The following is a 19,497-nucleotide window of genomic DNA, read 5'->3' on the forward strand; positions in this document are numbered from 1 at the left end:
CAAAAATGAGAACAAACAAGCCCAAAAAAGTACCACTTCCACACGGAATGAGAGGAGAACTTTTCAAGCGCAGTCTTCTTCTAGTGTAAAAGGTAATGTCATCTAGCGTCATGTTTCATAACATTACACAGTGATACATTTTTTCTTTCATAATTAATTCACATCATCTAAGATGACAGCTTTTGACTAATAAATTGTACATTTTTATGCATAAATCTACAAAACCTTTGGGGATCTTTCAGATTATTTTTCATTACAAAAATTGGGAAAAGAAATCAGATAACCCGAAAATATGTCCTCCTAAATTCTAAAAGAGCTCATGTTTTGCAAGTTTTGTTTGCCTTGCAGTGAAGACGCGTATGTGACCATTTTTAGGTACAGTACTATACTACTAATCTTTTTTTACATATATATAGAACATTTTTGTGCAAAATCCCATAAAATGTTTCCCGGGAACCTCGAAATGAGAACAAACAAGCCCAAAAAAGTACCACTTCCACACGGAATGAGAGGAAAACTTTTTTTTTCAATCAAGCGCAGTCTTCTTCTAGTGTAAAGGGTAATGTCATCTAATGTCCTGTTTCATAACATGACACAGTGATACATTTTTGGATTTGCATCATATTCTTTCATAATTAATTCACATGATCTAAGATGACTAATAAATTTTACATTTTTATGCATAAATCTACTAAATTTCCTGATAACTTTCAGATTATTTTTCATAAACATTTTTTTGAAAAAAATCAGAAATATGTCCTCCTAAATTCTAAAAGAGCTCATGTATCTCTGCTATCACATGCAGCTTCAGAACCACTGGCTGAGGAAGTCATTTTGGTGAGGATCTGGATAAAAGTGAACCAGGAAGTAGCCTGCACAGCACCCGGTTTAACAAAAAAAAAAAACATGACATTCTGCTCGTGTGGGGTATTTCCTATAAAGACGGCCATATTGGTGAGGTACAAAGGGTACAAGCCATTGGTGTCATCTGCATAAACCAGCATGTTTAATTTAGTGATGAAAATCTGCTTTTTTTGCCTTTTTTCGAGAAGTAACGTGAGTAAAAAGTGTTGATGAGACTCGCTGACATCAGCGTGCATGGCTTTAAAAAAAAAAAAAAAAAAGATGTTAGATCACATTTCCATGTATGAATACCCTCTGGTAGAAAATAGTGATTACAGCTAAAGGGAAAATATTATGATATTCATGAGGAAAACTTGTGTTGACTCAAAGAGTGGCGAGGCTGGCAAGCGTCAGCACATTTGAAGTCAAACACAACGACAAAACATCCTCCTTTTTTTTTTTTTTTTACCTACAGGACACGCTTGCTAAATTGCGAGGACAGAGCAGGTTCATCATTGTGATGCAAAAGAAGTTGAAATGCAACCCCCGGGCGTTGTATCGCTGAGTTTGGGGAGAGAAGAAATGGGGGGGGGGGGTAAAAAGAAGTATCTCAGACCTTTGATGTAGCGGCAACAAATTTACCTTGTGACAGAAGATACATGGCCGCAATAAACGAGTTATACCAGCACTTACACATGCAATCAGATGATTCTGGCCAGGGTGTTAATTGGATCCTAACCGCCAGATCTGATACGCCCGGGCCCCGCTGGTGATGTGTGCAAGAAGAGGAGGAGGAGGAGGATGGGGATGGAGGGGGGGGCTGGCTTGTTGGAAGCCTTTCCAAGTGATGAACTGTAATTCACTGAGCTGCTTGAAGCACTTGTAATTTACTGTGTGTCACTGATGAAGAGGCTGATCCAGTGGAGGCTGTATTACCTGCAACATCACAAGGAAGTCCCCCCCACACACACCCCCACACACACCCTCCACTCCTTTATTTCTGCACCTTTCAGCATTTTACATCGCTCTCAAAAACACCTGCAGGGCGTCGTAGCAAAGCGTGGCATTTTTAAAGCGATAACTGTTTGTCACGATAAGGCCACAAACAACAAGTACGAGCATGTTCCCACCAAAGAGCCCATTATGTATTTGTCACTGAAGGTTATCCTCATTGATTATCTTGGCGTGTGAGCACGGCTTGTTCATGGAAAATACATACATCCGACAAAATATGTCAGTTTGAACTCGGAAACAAAGTGCAAAGTGACACAAATTCAATGTTAATAATTTGGAACACACGCCTATTTCAACATGTCTGAAAAGGAGTAGGAAGAATAAGAGCTTAGTTGAGAAATTTTCAAGATAACAAGATTTATAGGTCAGAAAGCTGGAAAAAGCATAATAAGTCCCCTTTAATAATAATAATAATAATAATAAATTGTGGGCTGCACGGTGGTTGAGTGGTTAGCACACAGACCTAACAGCTAGGAGACCAGAGTTCAAGCCCACCCTCGGCCATCTCTGTGTGGAGTTTGCATGTTTTCTCCGGGTACTCCGGGTTCCTCCCACATTCCAAAAATGTGACTCCAAATTGTCCATAGGTATGAATGTGAGTGTGAATGGTTGTTTGTCTATATGTGCCCTGTGATTGGCTGGCCACCAGTCCAGGGTGTACCCCGCCTCTCCTCGAACACAGCTGGGATAGGGTCCAGCATTCCCCCGCGAACCTCGCGAGGATAAGTGGCAGAAAATGAATGAATGAATGAATAATGAATTGTGGGCTGCACGGTGGTCTAGTGGTTAGCGCGCAGGCCACACAGCTAGCAGACCCGAGTTCAATCCCACCCTTGGACATCTCTGTCTGGAGTTTGCATGTTCTCCCCGTGCATGCATGGGTTTTTTCCTCCCACATTCCAAAAACATGCTAGGTTAACTAGCGACTCCAAATTGTCCATAGGTATGAATGTGAGTGTGAATGGTTGTTTGTCTATATGTGCCCTGTGATTGGCTGGCCACCAGTCCAGGGTGTACCCCGCCTCTCGCCCGAAGACAGCTGGGATAGGCTCCAGCATTCCTCCACGACTCTCGTGAGGATAAGCGGCAGAAAATAAATAAATGAATGAATGAATGAATAATAAATTGTGGGCTGCACAGCGGACGAGTGGTTAGCGCACAGGCCACACAGCTAGGAGACCCGAGTTTGAGTCCACTCTCTGCCATTTCTGTGTGGCATTTGCACGTTCTACCCGTGCATGCGTGGGTTTTCTCCGGGTACTCCGGTTTCCTCCCACATTCCAAAAACATGCTAGGTTAATTGGCGACTCCAAATTGTCCATAGGTATGAATGTGAGTGTGAATGGTTGTTTGTCTATATGTGCCCTGTGATTGGCTGGCCACCAGTCCAGGGTGTACCCAGCCTCTCGCCCGAATACAGCTGGGATAGGCTCCAGCATTCCCTGCCTCTCCTAGGTCAGTCCAGGTCAGTGTTAGTTGTTTTGTTAAATGTGTGTTGGTCATCTCCTGGCACACCACACACCATTTTAATACCACGTGTGAGTTGTGGGTAAAATGTGCGTACTGGGCTTTAACCGGAACCGCCATGTTCAAAAGCCTTAATCAATGTCGAGATTAATCGATGTGGAAGTCTCCTCGGGCGCTTTTTGCTGGACATGATTCTTTATGTTGTGATAAATGGAAGTTCCCATGTACCGCCGTATGGAAATTGATTTAGGAAACATGGCGTAATCTACTTAGCTTCCGGAGTATTGATCTCCCTTTATAAGGCCAAGACGCCACATGGGCGTGTCGTTGCTCAAGAGCGCACTTGAACTTCAGAGTCTTGCCGCGGCAGGTGCCCCCAGGGCGGTGTCCCAACGTCACCCTGCCCCTCGCGCCGAAGACTGGTCGCCATCAATAATTGTGTTGCCGCATTTGGCAGTAATTGGATAGTAAATGAGCAGTGTCAGCTCAAGGGAGGCAAGGGGTCACAAGTCCACAAGCGAGGAGGGTTCTTTTTGAGTTTTGGCTCCCCCCGGGACCCTGTGGGGTGGCCATCATTTCATGTTCTTGCCTTTTTCTATGTGCACAAGCTCTCTCGGCTTAATTAGCAGCGGCTCTCCCCTGCCAAGGATCCCCAGTAATTACCCGCTAGTGTGTCCAAGTTCCTCTTGTCATTGATAACCATCGCGACGCCCACCCTGACGCCCCCGCTATGTTTACAGCTGACATGTAATCACCACTTCCTGCCACGCATATTGTATTTCTATCAAGTCGTTGTTTCACTGCGATACAAACCCTAAAAATAATTTTTTTCAGGAGTAGAATTTACACACAAAAACATATAGAAATGGGATATCCTGCTGCTTCCACCCTGAAGGGCTTAAATATTTAGAAAATTATGTTGTGAAAATTTCATGTTATGTACTACTTTTCAAGGAATTTTCAAGTTACCTGCAAAAAAGTCCAGTTTTCACGTAATAATGCATTATTTTTTTGTACAAAAAACTTCTACGAGATGGCCAACAACAAACTCTTTCATTGGAATATGCAAATTTTCACCTAATAAAACATTACATTTAATGCAGAATCCTACTAAATTCCCTGTTAAAGACGTCCCCATATTATATTAACTCACTTTGGTCCAACAACATTAGCAACATCAACATTACATTTTTTTTAGACATCTTCTTTCATTGGATTTTGAACATTTTAGGCCAGGGGTGGGCAACCTGCGGCCCAAGCGTCTTAATCCATATCCAAATTTTTTTGAACCTCAAACAATCAAATCTGTAGCTGCCGACATGACTTGCAGTGCTGTTGTGGCACGCAAGTTTTCGCTCATACAAAAAAGCCATCCCGAAATTCCGTCCATCCGCAAGGTATGCTGGGTAGTTTGTGTTGATTTTTTTTCCCCCAACATTCCGCTGTGTTTGTTGCATGATTGACACATTTTTGTAATCAAGGAGGAGTTAAAACACGCTTGATATCCAATGTTATCGTTCATAGTTCATATTGTTGCTGCTGGACTACCCAGCATGCCATGCGGGCATTTAGAAATGACTATGTTTATCGCTTAGTATTTGTTTATCACTCACGTAGTGCTAGTAGTTGATTTATGTGCTGTGTTAACTTGCTGTGGATGTGTTTTGTTGGTTGCACCGTGAGCAAGTATGTCAAATTTTTTGACATTTAGACTTAAACATTGTCTTTCACTGGATTATTATTTTTTAAACTAGTAATATATTACATTTTGTGCCAAATTCTACTACATTAATCTTGTAAGTTGCTCCTATATTACATTATATTATCAATATTACATTTTTTTCATTGGATTCTGTCCCGTTTTATGGCTACTGAGCTAGCTTTTGGAGCACATCCCAACAGCGTAATATCATTTAAAATGCCTCCATCAACCAGAGCTAATTTCAAATGATTCCACCAATCCCATTAATCCCATTATTTTGGATTGTAAAGAATCAGAGGCCCATCCCAACTGGATATCATGTCCTCTCTTCTGCAGTGGTGCGGCTGTTTATGCCACTGCCATTATCTCGTAAATGCTCATTAATTTCCATCCCTGCGTGGAAAAATCATTTCTAGGAGAGGCAATTCAGCCTCCTGTTCCTTCCAATTCACCGCTCACGTCAATCAAGTCCCCTTTGCGCGGCATCTTGCCGAATGGAGGTGTTATATTCCCGCAATTATCATGTCATATACTCGAAAATGTAAATGAACGTGTGTGTAAAATTAAATTTATGGGTTGTCAGTGAAGAATGCGAACCAGGAGAGCAATTACTTATCTGCTTTCATCTCCGAGGCTCCGATACATCCAGCAGAAACGGTTAAATGCTGGAATTAGCATAGTGCTGCACTTCACAATGGGCTCGCAGTGTCTCAAATGTGTTGTTTTTGTTGTTGATTTGAAGCTCTTATCATAATTAAAAACCACATTCGGTACTCTTAAAGGGAATTTGGTTGTGGTTGATTTGTTTTGAACATGCTTAACAAAGTTGCATTGAAGTACATCACAGTTTAACTTGAAATACATTGTTGAAAATGGCATTCATGCTTATCTCCCCCAAAGACTGTCTCATTCCATGATTGGTCATCACACCTAAACAGTAAGACTCCACACTCAAGAACAACGTTTGGATTCTGCTGTTTGTGTTTTAAATGCTAATCTCAGAAAAGAGATTAGTGTCGGGATTTGGATTTTCATTCTGCTGTACTTTTTCTTTGTGGAAATGCATTTTTATTTTTCACTTTTAATTCCCTGCATTATTCATCCTCCAGGTATTTGGCCGTGAATGCCTTTATTTTACCACTTTCAAGCACTTTATTTAAATCTCATTCTTTTATATATGCATGCACATACATTTATGTTAAATCCAAAGCCTCGCCTTGCTTTTGTGCACCAAAAAAAAAAAAACATCTTCCAATTAATAGTCTTAATGAGTGCATCTTTAATGTTGTTTCCCCGCTGCACGTGTCCCATTGTGACAAAAGCAGTCGTGACTGCGGGGGTAATTACTTACCTTGCAAATGTACCTTTAAGGGTTAATAACGTTGAAGGTGTAAGCACTCCATTTGCATAATTACACACGCGGGGCTGTTTAATTTGCAACTTAAGTTCAGTCTTTTATTGTGAATGCATCTTGTTGTCCAGAAGGAGAAAGGCACATCCTCCTGCTTTGACGTCCTCGTGCACCTTCCCACGGAGTCCCTCCTCTCTAATGAACAATGGAGGCAGGATTTGTTTGAATATGAATATGAATGTGCAGCAGGGGCCGGCTGCAGGTTGACCTTCAGCTGTGATTTTCAGTTCATCAGGATTAGTCAAGGCGGGCGATCAGGAGCCACTAATGCATAATGACTTCTAAAATGAAAAATGTGTAGTGACCATGCAAATGTCTTGGCTAATCAAAGAGGGGTGCGGGGGGGGGGGGACCTGGGTGGGGAGAGGAGCTAAACAAGGACATGTCAAGGCCTGACAGCCAGCGAGGAAGGAAAGGAAGGTGGGAGGAGGAAAGGAGAGTAGGACAGACACGCATGGAAAGTAATCAAGGCAGCTTGATTAGCCCCACGATGAGGACAGGGATGTCTTATTGGCCCCTTGACACACCATATAGGCCCGGGTACTGTAATGGCCGCCTGGGCGCTCCACACTGCTGCAATTAGTGGCGGCTTGGTGAGCCTACATGTTGATATTTTCATTGTGCATTGGTAATGGTAATGGTTTTATTTCATTTGAACGTGCATAAGATTACAATTGAATGCATCACATAACCAGTTCACAGTTCCACATGTCCGAAAGGAGTAGGAAGAAGCAAAGCTTATTAAATCCTACCCTTCCATCTGGTACTTTTATAATCAGTAACTGTTACATTTGTTCACTTCCTGCTTTCCTAATATAGTTTTTATTTTTTTTTTACTTAAAATTTTAAAAACTTAAAATTAAGTAAAATAAAAGTAAAGTAAAAGTAAAATAAAACTTGAAAATTATTTTATTTAAAAAAATAATGAAAAAATAAAATTAGAAGTAATAAAATAAAATTAATTTTTAAAATAAAATGTAAAAATTATATAAAAATTTTTTTTTAATTTTATTTATTTATTTATTTTATTTTTGTCATGTATGAGGTGATATGACCATCCAATGACATAATGGGTACCATAGTAACTGTCAATATAGTGATATGTATAGCACATCATGACTGGTTCAAGACTCTTCATCCTTGTATTTAGCAAGTGATTATGTTTATTATTTGTATTGATTATATATTGTGATATATAATGAATAGCAGCCATGACCGGCTTTAATCCACTTCTCTGTCGTGCATTTTTCACATTAGCAACACTGATAGGAGAAACTAAAGTAGGGGAGTTCAAGGCACTTGCTAATTAAGGTCCACTCCTATTTAAATCCTTTACATTTACCCACTGGGACTATGCAGGAAGGGAAAATAAGACCAGCAACACAAATACCTGTCCTTCAGCATCTCCTCTGGGTTCCTCAGTCCTCCTCAGTCGTCCTTCTCAACAGTCCGTCTTTTTTCGGTTGCAGGTTCCAGTCTCAGTGGCCATGATGAGTCCCCAGGTGATCACGCCGCAACAGATGCAGCAGATCCTCCAGCAGCAGGTTCTTTCCCCCCAGCAGCTCCAGGCCCTCCTCCAGCAGCAGCAGGCCGTCATGCTGCAGCAGGTAGCTTCCATGCGGTGTTGCTCGCCTGTACGTCCTTGACACGATTGTTGCACGTCGCCTCTAATTAACCGGGCCCGCCGTGTCGCCGGTTCAATTCCCTGACAGGCGTCCGTCGGGGACGGCGGGCCGCGGGAGTCTTGAGCGATCCTGTAGGTGACGGATGATGATGATGATGATGTAACATTTAGGAATGGTGTCAGAGTTGAAGTGCATTTATGGATTTGATTAAGGCAAGGAGAACGCTTTAATTAAGATTGTCACTACACTTTCCTCCAACCGCGTCTGTCACAGCAACTTAAAGGCACTTCAACGTTTAATTATTCATCGTGAGAATTAAATTTGGGTAATATATCAGATAAGCGGGCACAGTTCATCATGTTGCATCACACCAATCCCATCAAAGAGAACATGGAAGCATCTCTTGGAATTAAACTTGCATAGAACTCTTGGAGTGTACAGCTTGGAAAGCAGAAAGATTCTATAGATATTCCGGCAGCCGGCTGCACTCGTGCACCCCCAGACCATGACACTACCACTTGACTGCCAGCGAAACACAATTATCTTAATACTCACTTGTGTTGCCAGTCATTTAGACAACAATGTTTCCTCACTGAGCTACAGCTCATCACTGCCGGCAGCACTCGTGCAGCCCGAGACCATGGCACTACTACGACCATTTAACTGCCAGCAAAACACAATTATCTTAATACTCACTTGTGTTGCCAGTTATTTAGACAACAATGTTTCCTCACTGAGCTACAGCTCACCACTGCCAGCAGCACTCATGCAGCCCCAGATCGTGGCACTACCACTTGACTGCCAGCGAAACACAATTATCTTAATACTGACTTGTGTTACCAGTCATTTAAACAACAATGTTGCCTCACTGAGTGACAGCTCACCACTGCCAGCAGCACTCATGCAGCCCCAGATCGTGGCACTACCACTTGACTGCCAGCGAAACACAATTATCTTAATACTCACTTGTGTTACCAGTCATTTAAACAACAGTGTTTCCTCACTGAGCTACAGCTCACCAGTGGCGGCAGCACTCGTGCAGCCCCAGATCAGGGGTGGCACTACCACGACCTCTTGACTGCCAGCGAAACACAATTATCTTAATACTCATTTGTGTTGCCAGTTATTTAGAAAATGTTTCCCTCAATAAACCACAGCTCCCCAGTGTCGGCAGCACTCATGCGAACCTAGATTGTGACACTACCGCCACCACTTGACTACCAGTGAAACACATTTATCTTGATACTTACTTGTGTGGCCACCTAATTTAGGCAGTAATGTTTTCCTCACTGAGCCACATCTCCCCAGTTTCGGCAGCACTCATGCAGGCCCACTCCCAAGAGATGGTTATCTTGGTGTTCATTTGTTTGTTGCCAGATATTTATACAAAATAGCTGTGTTTTCAGTGGTTAGTCAATACATTGTGATACAAGTTGTACACTGGCTACTCTAAACTATATACTTTTCCATATGATTGTACCTTGAAATGGAACTTCAATTATCCCAGAAATGCAATACTTTTTTCAGTTTACAAGCTGCCAAATGCATGCCAAAGACATCCAACCGTGAGGCCATGTTAACCAATCAGAGGCCTACAGAAAGTCATTAATGGAAAAGGCGTAAAAACAGAAGTGAAGGGCAATCACGTCAGTCAATTGGACTTATTCTACTAGAGTAAAAGTCACAAAATGAGGGCATTTGTCCCTTTTTGTGTTGTGTTTGTGCCATATAAAAACAAAGGTCGTTACTTAGAATGCATAATGAATGCAAGGTTTCCTGCTTTATATTTGGAAGAAATGTTTGTCAATCAATGCAAGTCTCTGCCAATGCAATGAAAAGTGCACATTTATTAAGGTGCACATTTGGAAGAGTGTACATTTACATACGGTATTGATGCCCTGTCTTTGTGCAGCAACACCTGCAGGAGTTCTATAAGAAGCAGCAGGAGCAGCTTCATCTTCAGCTTCTCCAGCAGCAGCACCCCGGCAAGCAAGCTAAAGAGGTAGCGCTTTTGTGTTTCACTCCACCAAGCATCAAGAATGCTGGGCCCACGGCTCGGCTAATGAAGTGTTGCTAGCAACAACAGGGTCCGACTCATTAGCGACTTGTCTCTGCACACACAAAGCAATGCCGTGCTGCCGAAGCTGCACCGTGTGCCACTCATAAATCACACTGTGACAGGCAGACGCGCCACGCTGTCTCATCATAGAGAAGAGAAGGCGAGCACTGCTGTGTTTGTGTTGGTGGCCAGCCAGTCCAGGGCCTCATCCATGTGCAGTTAATCAGGGAAAAAAAATACATGAAAACATACTTCCAAGCTGTTATGGAAGCCCGCACGTGACCTCCCGGCGGCTTTGTTTCTGTTTGGATTTGTCAATTGTTTTATTTTTCCGGCCATCAGAATAGAAATTGCTCCCTTATTTCTCCAGAGGAGGTGGGACGGTATCACCTGCATCGTTCCATTATGCAGCTTGCTTGGCTGTGACTTGCGCCTCCTCTTTCCTCCTCATAGTATACGTAATGGAACTTTATCCAGCAAGGTATACAAAAAATATATTTATATTAAATTAATTTAATAATAAAAATTTATATTAAATTAAATAAAATTGTCTTTCATTTAACCAATAATGCTTTCAATAATTTAATTCAATAATAATAATTTAATGAGCATTAGGCGTCCTCTTTTTCCTTCTATTATATCAAAATGGGACTCTCTCTCCAATTTTTAATTTAATTAATTTTTAATTTTTAATCCAAGTTTTAATACTATAGAATATGATTTATATGAATATGACTAAAAATATCTTAATAACTTTTCCCATATTAAAATGGGACTTTGCAAAAAAATGTATAGAAAATGTTTTATTATTTTTATAATATTATATAATATAATATTTATAATATTATAATATTATTTTTTATTTAGTTTTATTTAACAACTGTAATAATTCTGAGTGTTTTTCAAAAAAGTACAATATAATGATTTCCTACCTTGAAGTGCCAACAGTGCCAATGTCTTAAAAATATTAATATATATTAAAATATGGTTTAATAATATTTGTATAATTTTGAGTAATGTACCAAAAAATATAATTAATAATGAATTCCTCCTCCCTTCTCCTCTAATTATGTTAGTTTAGTTCTCTAATTTAATCAAATATGTGTTTATAAGGCGGCACGGTGGGCTAGTGGTTAGCGGGCAGACCTCACAGCTAGGAGACCAGGGTTTAATTCCACCCTCGTCCATCTCTGTGTGGAGTTTGCATGTTCTCCCCGTGCATGCATGGGTTTTCTCCGGGTACTCCGGTTTCCTCCCACATTCCAAAAACATGCTAGGTTAATTGGCGACTCCAAATTGTCCATCGGTATGAATGTGAGTGTGAATGGTTGTTTGTCTATATGTGCCCTGTGATTGGCTGGCCACCAGTCCAGGGTGTACCCCGCCTCTCGCCCGAAGACAGCTGGGATAGGCTCCAGCACCCCCGCGACCCTTGTGAGGAAAAGCGGTAGAAAATGAATGAATGAATGAATGAATATTTGTATAATTTTGCGTTATGTACCAGAAATTATTAATTAATAATTAATTCCTCCTCCATTCTCCTCTAATTATGTTAATGTAGTTCTCTAATTTAATCAAATATGTGTTTATAGGTTTGAATTGTGATTTTTAAATAGTGCAGATTATTAAATGTCATTACTATACTATGTCATTATTATATTGAAATTGTACTTTTAGCCAAATATATAAAAAAATCTAATACAAAAAATACAATAAATGAGGACTAGAGGATCATATCAAAGTTACACAGCTAAATTGTAAAAGATGCTATAAGATGAACCTGTGTCACTCTACCCTCCAAATGCAAGCTAAGATGAACCATTGTAGACTCATCACTCTCTCTCAAGTCATTAATTGTTCAGTTTTTCCCCTACGCCTTCTCCTTCTCTATAGCAACAGCAACAGCAGCAGCAGCAGCAACTGGCCGCCCAGCAGCTCGTCTTTCAGCAGCAGCTCCTGCAGATGCAGCAGCTCCAGCAGCAGCAACACCTGCTCAACATGCAGCGGCAGGGCCTGCTCTCCCTGCCGGGGCCAGCCCCCGGCCAGGCCGCCCTGCCCGGACAGACATTGCCCCCGCCAGGTAAGTGGGGGGGGGGGCGTGTGGGCGGCGCACTTCCTGCAAATGTTTTTTCCTCCTGTCTGGCTTTTGTTTCTGTCATTGGTATGCACCCGTGTGCCCCCCCCCCCTTGTGTTATCTCTTTATACGTCTCTCTGTTTGCATTGCCCTCATTGGTATGCTCCTCCGTCTGCAGCCTAACTTGCCACATGATCGTCTTTTAAAGCCTTCTTTGCTCTTTTGGTGTCTGTATTTGCTGTTTCCTTACACTCCATCACTGCGTGTTGCTGTTGTTTACCTTCTTGGCTAACACGGAAGCATGCAGTTATGGAAAAACATTACAATGCCATATTTGTTTGTGGAACTGAACTCTTCTACTGCTGAATCGTTGCACTCAAAAGGGTGAAAATTTGTCATAACATGCACACCTACTGTGTTGCCGGTGCTATTATTACAAATACACCTCATGACAGTGCTGTTATTACACCCAATAAGTGGGAGTAACTTGGAATTTCTCACACAGCTCAAGGCGCTCCACGCCATGAAATTTGGTGCAGACAGATAAAATTTCAGCAAGATTGCATGAAAAAATCGGCATCATCAAGCAAAAATTTGAGTATATTTGTCTTATATTAGCATTTTATTTTGCACCAAGGTGGCCTGAGCCCCGCAGAGCTCCAGCAATTATGGAAGGATGTGACCGGAGGCGGCGGCGGAGGCGGTGGCGGTGGAGGTGGCGGCGGCGGCCATGCCATGGAAGACAACGGCATCAAACACAGCGGTGCCGGCAGCAACGCGGTCACCGGCGGCGCAGGCGGCCTCGACCTATCCACCACCAACAACAACAACAACCACAACAACAACAACTCTTTGACAACTACCTCTTCCAACCCCGCTAAAGCGTCGCCGCCTATCTCGCACCACTCCATCGTCAACGGACAGTCCCCGGTCCTCAACCACAGACGAGAGCGTGAGCGAGAACGGGAGCGAGAGAGGTAATCTTTATGAACATGCTTTCTAAAGTTACATTCAAGTACATCACACAACATGTACAAAAAAGAAGAAGGAAGTCCCGTCTGTGTTATTTGTTCCTGTTCAAAGTCGCAGCCTTGTTAACTACAGGGAAAACAAGATGTTTATTTGTTTAATAGTTTATTACGGTGCACAAAACAACAACAAAAAAAAGTCTCCCATGGGAACGCAGTTAGCTTGCACACAGATATCAAACACAACATATGCAGGCAGACGATCTTATGCATTAAGTATTTAGTGTTTTCTGCCTTTTGAAAATTACCTTCCCGGTATTGCTTGTCATGTAAACAGAATACATGATGCCTTGAGTGGCGTTTCCAGGATGTTTATCCTTGTGATGGCGTGTTTTATGAATGCACCCCCCCGTGCACCAAAACACTGACTGTTCACATATCGCCGCTATGCATTATTCAAAGGCTTTACTTGGGCGATATTATAATAAGGTAGCAGTGTGGATGCTTGGAGGTGGAAGTGCTGTGTAATTGGTTTACAGTAGATGCTATCGCTTCACTGCCACTAGAAAGTGTGTGTGTGGTGGGGGGGAGATATCTGAGAAGGAAAAGAAAAAGGAAAAAACACTTTTTATCCGCCCCTGTCCCGAGGGCTGCGCTGCACCGTGTCTCGTAATGATCGAATGCGGAGTATTGTCAGGAGCGCTGCTTACTAACACGGCCGTGGATCGATGCAGGGGTAAGCCCCTCTGAAAAACCCCAGGCGTGAGCCTCGGCATACACACACACACACACACGCCGAAAGGTTAAACTGTCATCTTTAATGGGATGTGCTTTCTAGGCAGGGTCGTAACTTATTTTGGCGCATTCAAAGTTGCATGCAGGATTAATCTTCTGATGAAAAATTATATGGCTGTCTGGATTTTTTTTTTTTTTGTACTTGAAAGCCTTTCCTATAATATCCTCGCAAGATGGGATGGCGGCTGAATTTAGCCATTTTTTCATTCCTGCTCGTAAGTCTTCAGTGTGGTGCTGGACACAACATTAGGAACACAGTAACGGTGGTGCTAGAAGGCGTGGCTTGTAACTTTATTTAGACCGTTACCTCAAGGCGAGCATTCAGTAGAGCGTAGACCGACGCCAAAGCTGTCATCCACTTCCTGTGGCAATTTCTGGTTCAGGGAGGACACTTTTATGGTAATGGTAATGGTTTAATTTCATTTGAACATGCATCAGATTACAATTGAATGCATCACATAATCAGTTCACAGTTCCACATGTCCAAAAGGAGTAGGAAGAAGCACAGCTTATTAAATCCTACCCCTCCCTCTGGTGCTTTTATAATCAGTAACTGTTACATTTGTTCACTTCCTGCTTTCCATAATACAGTTTAAGGTTTTTTGTATTTTTATTTTTTTAATAATGTACCTCGTACCGAAGTACAAGGTGATATGACCATACAATGACATAATGGGTACCATAGTAAGTGTCAATATAGTGATATGTATATATATATATATATATATGAACCATGACTGGTTCAAGACTCTTCATCCTAGTAGTTTGATTCCACATACTGAAATGCTATGGCTGTTTAACGTAGTCCTAGCATAGAAGTGTTTCAAATGTAGTTCTTCCCTGAGATCATCAAGTATTGGATCAAGTATTGGATGATATTTTTAGCTAATTGGGTATTTTTAGCCTTATGCATTATTTCAGCTATTTGAAGATTAACTATATCGTTATTAGCACCGTTATTAGGACTTGAACACTAATATGTTCTACCTGAAGTCGTTTTTGTCAACCAACAATATTGTCTTCCTGTTGATTTCCTGTTCACTAACATCCACTCGTTTTGTTGTGCAGTTCACAACACGAGGAAAACGGAGGATCCCATCCCTTGTACGGTCACGGCGTGTGCAAGTGGCCCGGCTGCGAGAGTATCTGCGACGACTTCGGACAGTTTTTGAAGTAAGAGTATGAGTAATGTGTACTCCCCTTGCATTTCAGCAAACATTATTATTGCAGTGTATCCTCTAAGCGGCCATGCTAGCAGGGGTTCTAAGCCTAGGACCGACATTTGACCGATTGGCATGACGTTACAACCCACTTTTAGGCCATTTTTACGTATCCATTTTGTAATTTTGTCTTTATTATTCCATGTGTTTATTTAATATACATATTTTTATCTTTTAAAACATGAATCCAGCCCTGAAGGCAGAATAGCTTTTGACATAATTGCACCAACAGTCAACCATGTTGATAGTCTGGGGCTGCACGAGTGCTGCCGACACTGGTGAGCTGCGGTTCATCGACATGATACATGAATTTGTTGCTGAAATGTGAGGTTTACGAGATACAAACCAATATTTATGTCACTGTGACCGCTTCGACCTTGCCGACACCTCATCGGCGGGGTTGAGGGGGACCCCGTAACAAATCTTCCTACGCAGCGTGGAAAAGCCTGATAGGTTTGTGTGTGAAAGTCGTCAGCAGGCTAATGGCTATGCGCGCACGGCCGCACACTCACCTCCAGCCGCAAACAAAAGAGCCGCCATTGAGTTGTTGTCACGGTGCGGCGAGGCGGCGGAGCAAATGAACTCTTCATGCTCCATCAACAATTTAGTTAATTAGCTCATTTGTAATTGGCCGGCTTTGTTGCCGGGATGTCAGTGAGGGGACATCAAAAAGGAAGGAAGGTGTTTGCGGCGCCGGCGATTACAGGTTATCACGCCGCCACTCAGCCACTCTTTCATTTGAATATTCTAATTACGTTTATAATTAACTGTGAAATAACGATCTAGTGTGTGCGGGGTTTGGGTTTTTTTTTCCCCTTTTTGGAGTTGTGACTTGTTTGTAGGTTTACAGGAAGCTTATGCAGCATGTGAATGAAGTCAAATTGAATATTACTCCTAAAGGAAGGATGCGTTCACATGCAACATTTTACCTGCAGTAGTGCTCTTTAAAAGCCTATTATTGAAGCTTTTGTGAAATCTAAGATAGCGACTATAGCAGAATCTAAATATCAGGGGTGCCCAAAATTTTTCCAGCGTGGTCCACATGGTGAAAAATTAAAGTATGCCAAAAAGTATCCTAAAAAGGTAGTCACATTGTTTTGTTCTTCTCATATTACAACTTGTGTATTTTTCTTCAGTATCTCAAGTTTCTTCTTATATATATATAATTTTTTTTGTAAGAATACCACTTTTTTTCTCTTAATATTTTGACTTTATTCTCAGAAAATTTTTCAGTTTCTGCTGGTATTTATATACATTTTCCAACTATTTCAACTTCCCTCTTTTTTTCACAATACCATAAATTTATTTCCATAATATTTTGAATTTATTCTCGTAACATTTTGTAATATTTTCTGCAACCTAATTTTGCTCATAATATATACATAATATATATATATTTATATTATGCTACATAATATATACATAACCATATCTTTTTTTAAGAATATGTATTTTTTATAATATCTTTTTTCTTTCAATGTTATGCTACTAATAGGATGCTATTTTTTGTCATAATTTAGAATTTATTCTCATAACATTTAGTAATATTTTCTGCAACCTAATTTTGTTGATAATATATCCATAATATATATTTATATCATGTTATATTATAATATATTTAATATATATTATATTATAATGTATTTGTATATAATATATACCTAACCATATCTTTTTTTAAAGAATATATTTTAATATTATTTAATATTATTTTATTTAATATATTTTTTAAGTATATATTTTATTAAGAATATATATTTATATATTTTATAATATTTTTTTTTCAACATTATGCTACTAAAAGGATGCTATTTTTCGTCATAATTTAAAATGTTGTTTATATTCATCATATTACGCCTTTTTTCCTTTCCGTTTTTGTTATTGTTGAGGGTTTTTTTTTGTTTTCTTGTGGCTGCAGATGGAAAAATAGCCCTCGGGCCGCATGTTGGACACCCCTGAGTCACTTTATGCATATGTTCTGTACTGTGCGGCCTTTGGTCCCAATACAAAAGTATGGCAACATCTTTTCGAGAGTTTGTTCGTCACGCGAGCCACCAAAAAAGAACACCTTGGAGCGATTAAAACGCTGCGATTAAAGCGATTAATGACGGTGACACGTTTCCCCGACACAACAAAAGATGACTAAACGTGTCGCCTCCTCCTCCGCCGCTGCTGTCACACCCGTAACCCACACCCAGCTCGCGACATGGAAACTGTCATCTGAATCTGACACCCGCTTTATGTAACCCTGTTTTTAAAAACGCCGCTTGTGTAGTGGCATCTCCGGGAAAACATGAAAGGACTTTGTGTATGTGTGTGTATGTGTACGTGTACGTGTGTGTGTGACACCGACAATCACTGCTTCCAGGCATGCCACCAAGCAGCCATCTTTGTTCCGGATGACGAGCCCGCCTCCTTTGTTGGCGTCTATTTTCATGTTCAGGCTGTACGAGCCTGCCTCTGACTGGCGCGCTTCTGTTTTGTCGCAACCTTTCAACTTCCTGCTTTCCTCTTCTCCCGTTTGCATCACTTTGCAAGCTTAGTCGAGCCTCTGACCTGTCGTTTTTATTTTTTACTCCTAAATAACCCGCTAAGCTACCTCCACAATATCCTTTGAGCATACAGACTCGTGCTATAGGATGTCTTCTTTACTGATATATGATAATCCTGCACAAGCTTGCCTCCTCATGTGTGCAGGCAAGGCCTCTACCTGCATAGGCACGGCGCATCTGGCAACACAAGCCGAGTAAAAAAAAAAAAATGATTCAATGCAATGGTGTCAATTAGAGTGGAGAAATGAAGCTTACTTGAATTTGCATCGCCACAGATAGATTGGTCGCTACCTATAACAATATAACATTGCGCTATTTTTTAATCGAGTTAATCCAGTTAATCAACATAAACCTTCGCTGAGCATTCAGACTGGTGTTTTCGGCAAGGAACCAAGACCCATCCCTCAAGCAGTGCACACCAGGGTTATGATGATGGCGTTCCGGAACCGGACTAGCACAGCAAACCCACCAAAGTTTCTTTTAAGCACTAAGTCGTAAGGTCACAAACCCGCTGCCGATTAAACCCACAAGGCCTCAGCCAACACACACACACACACACACACACACATATATATATATATATATATAATATATATCTCGCCCCCCTCCCCTTGATAGAGCCCCTCTACCCTTCCACTTGTCACTTGCACTGTGACAAGACCTTTAAAAACAGGGTGCATTACTTATGCATTGCCACCAACGGGGGTGTTGGGGGGGGGGGGTGTTGTCCGTGCACGTGCATGAAGTTGTGAAGGCGCGGAACTCAAGAGTCACGCATGACAATTAGCAGAACGGCGTCACGGTACGTAGTGGGGATTTATTACTGGGCTCTGAGTGGGTGCTGATGGTCGCCAGGTGTATTTATGAATGCATCATGGGAGATGATGTCTTGTAGGAAACACAATAAATGTGGCATTGTTTGTCTCATAGTACAGTAGGACATGTTTGCGAATGATGGGAAATGTGGGATGACCTAGCGCTAATTTGTAATGGTAATGGTTTAATTTCATTTGAACATGCATCAGATTACAATTGAATGCATCACATAATCAGTTCACAGTTCCACATGTCCAAAAGGAGTAGGAAGAAGCAAAGCTTATTAAATCCTACCCCTCCATCTGGTACTTTTACAATCAGTAACTGTTACATTTGTTCACTTCCTGCTTTCCTAATATAGTTTAAGGGTTTTTTTGTATTTTTTTGTTTTAGTTTTTTTTTTTTATCACGTACCGAAGTACGAGGTGATATGACCATACAATGACATAATGGGTACCATAGTAACTGTCAATCTCTTGGTAAAAATGTGGATTTGGTGCCATTTTGTGTCTGGTTGTCATAATCTCGCGGGATTATTGAACTGCATAGGCAAGGTTGGACGCAGTAAGACAGTCATTTGAACATACTTCAAAGATCCTGTAACAAAAATATCAAATGGTGGACCCCACCCAAAAAATGTCAGTGGTCCTAAACCAAGGCACGAGATAATCCTCGACCCAACTGAAGGTTGTCGCTGGTGCCGTATGTAATTCAATAACCATCAGACGCCATCCACGAGAGAAGGCTTTTAAGGACGCCACTTTGGAATTTGCACGACAGCATCAAACATGGGACATTGAAGGGTGGAAAAAAATATCTGATTCTATGATGGCTTCCAGCATTAATGGCATGACAAAAAGATCCCACATGGCACAGTGGAGGGGACACCATCATGATCTGGGCTTCAATGAAGCAATGGAGCTTCATGTTGTGCAGGGGTGTCAAATGGC

General features: G+C 41.3%; 1 protein-coding gene across 7 annotated transcripts in view; it reads left to right on the top strand.

Moving 5' to 3' along the window:
• Positions 1-19,497, top strand: part of foxp2 (forkhead box P2) — a 107,597-nt gene that overhangs the window by 70,463 nt on the left and 17,637 nt on the right. For all 7 annotated transcript variants that reach the window (XM_058077298.2, XM_058077301.2, XM_058077302.2 and 4 more), the window contains 5 exons: positions 7,907-8,044; positions 9,975-10,064; positions 12,015-12,201; positions 12,834-13,173; positions 15,028-15,132. In XM_058077298.2, coding sequence (XP_057933281.2) covers positions 7,907-8,044; positions 9,975-10,064; positions 12,015-12,201; positions 12,834-13,173; positions 15,028-15,132 — 860 coding nt within the window. The remainder of the gene's footprint in view (positions 1-7,906; positions 8,045-9,974; positions 10,065-12,014; positions 12,202-12,833; positions 13,174-15,027; positions 15,133-19,497) is intronic.

Source organism: Doryrhamphus excisus, linkage group LG2 (genome assembly GCF_037039965.1).
Source record: "Doryrhamphus excisus strain RoL-2023G ecotype Guam linkage group LG2, RoL_Dexc_Guam_v1.1, whole genome shotgun sequence".
In the NCBI taxonomy this organism is placed as follows: domain Eukaryota; kingdom Metazoa; phylum Chordata; class Actinopteri; order Syngnathiformes; family Syngnathidae; genus Doryrhamphus; species Doryrhamphus excisus.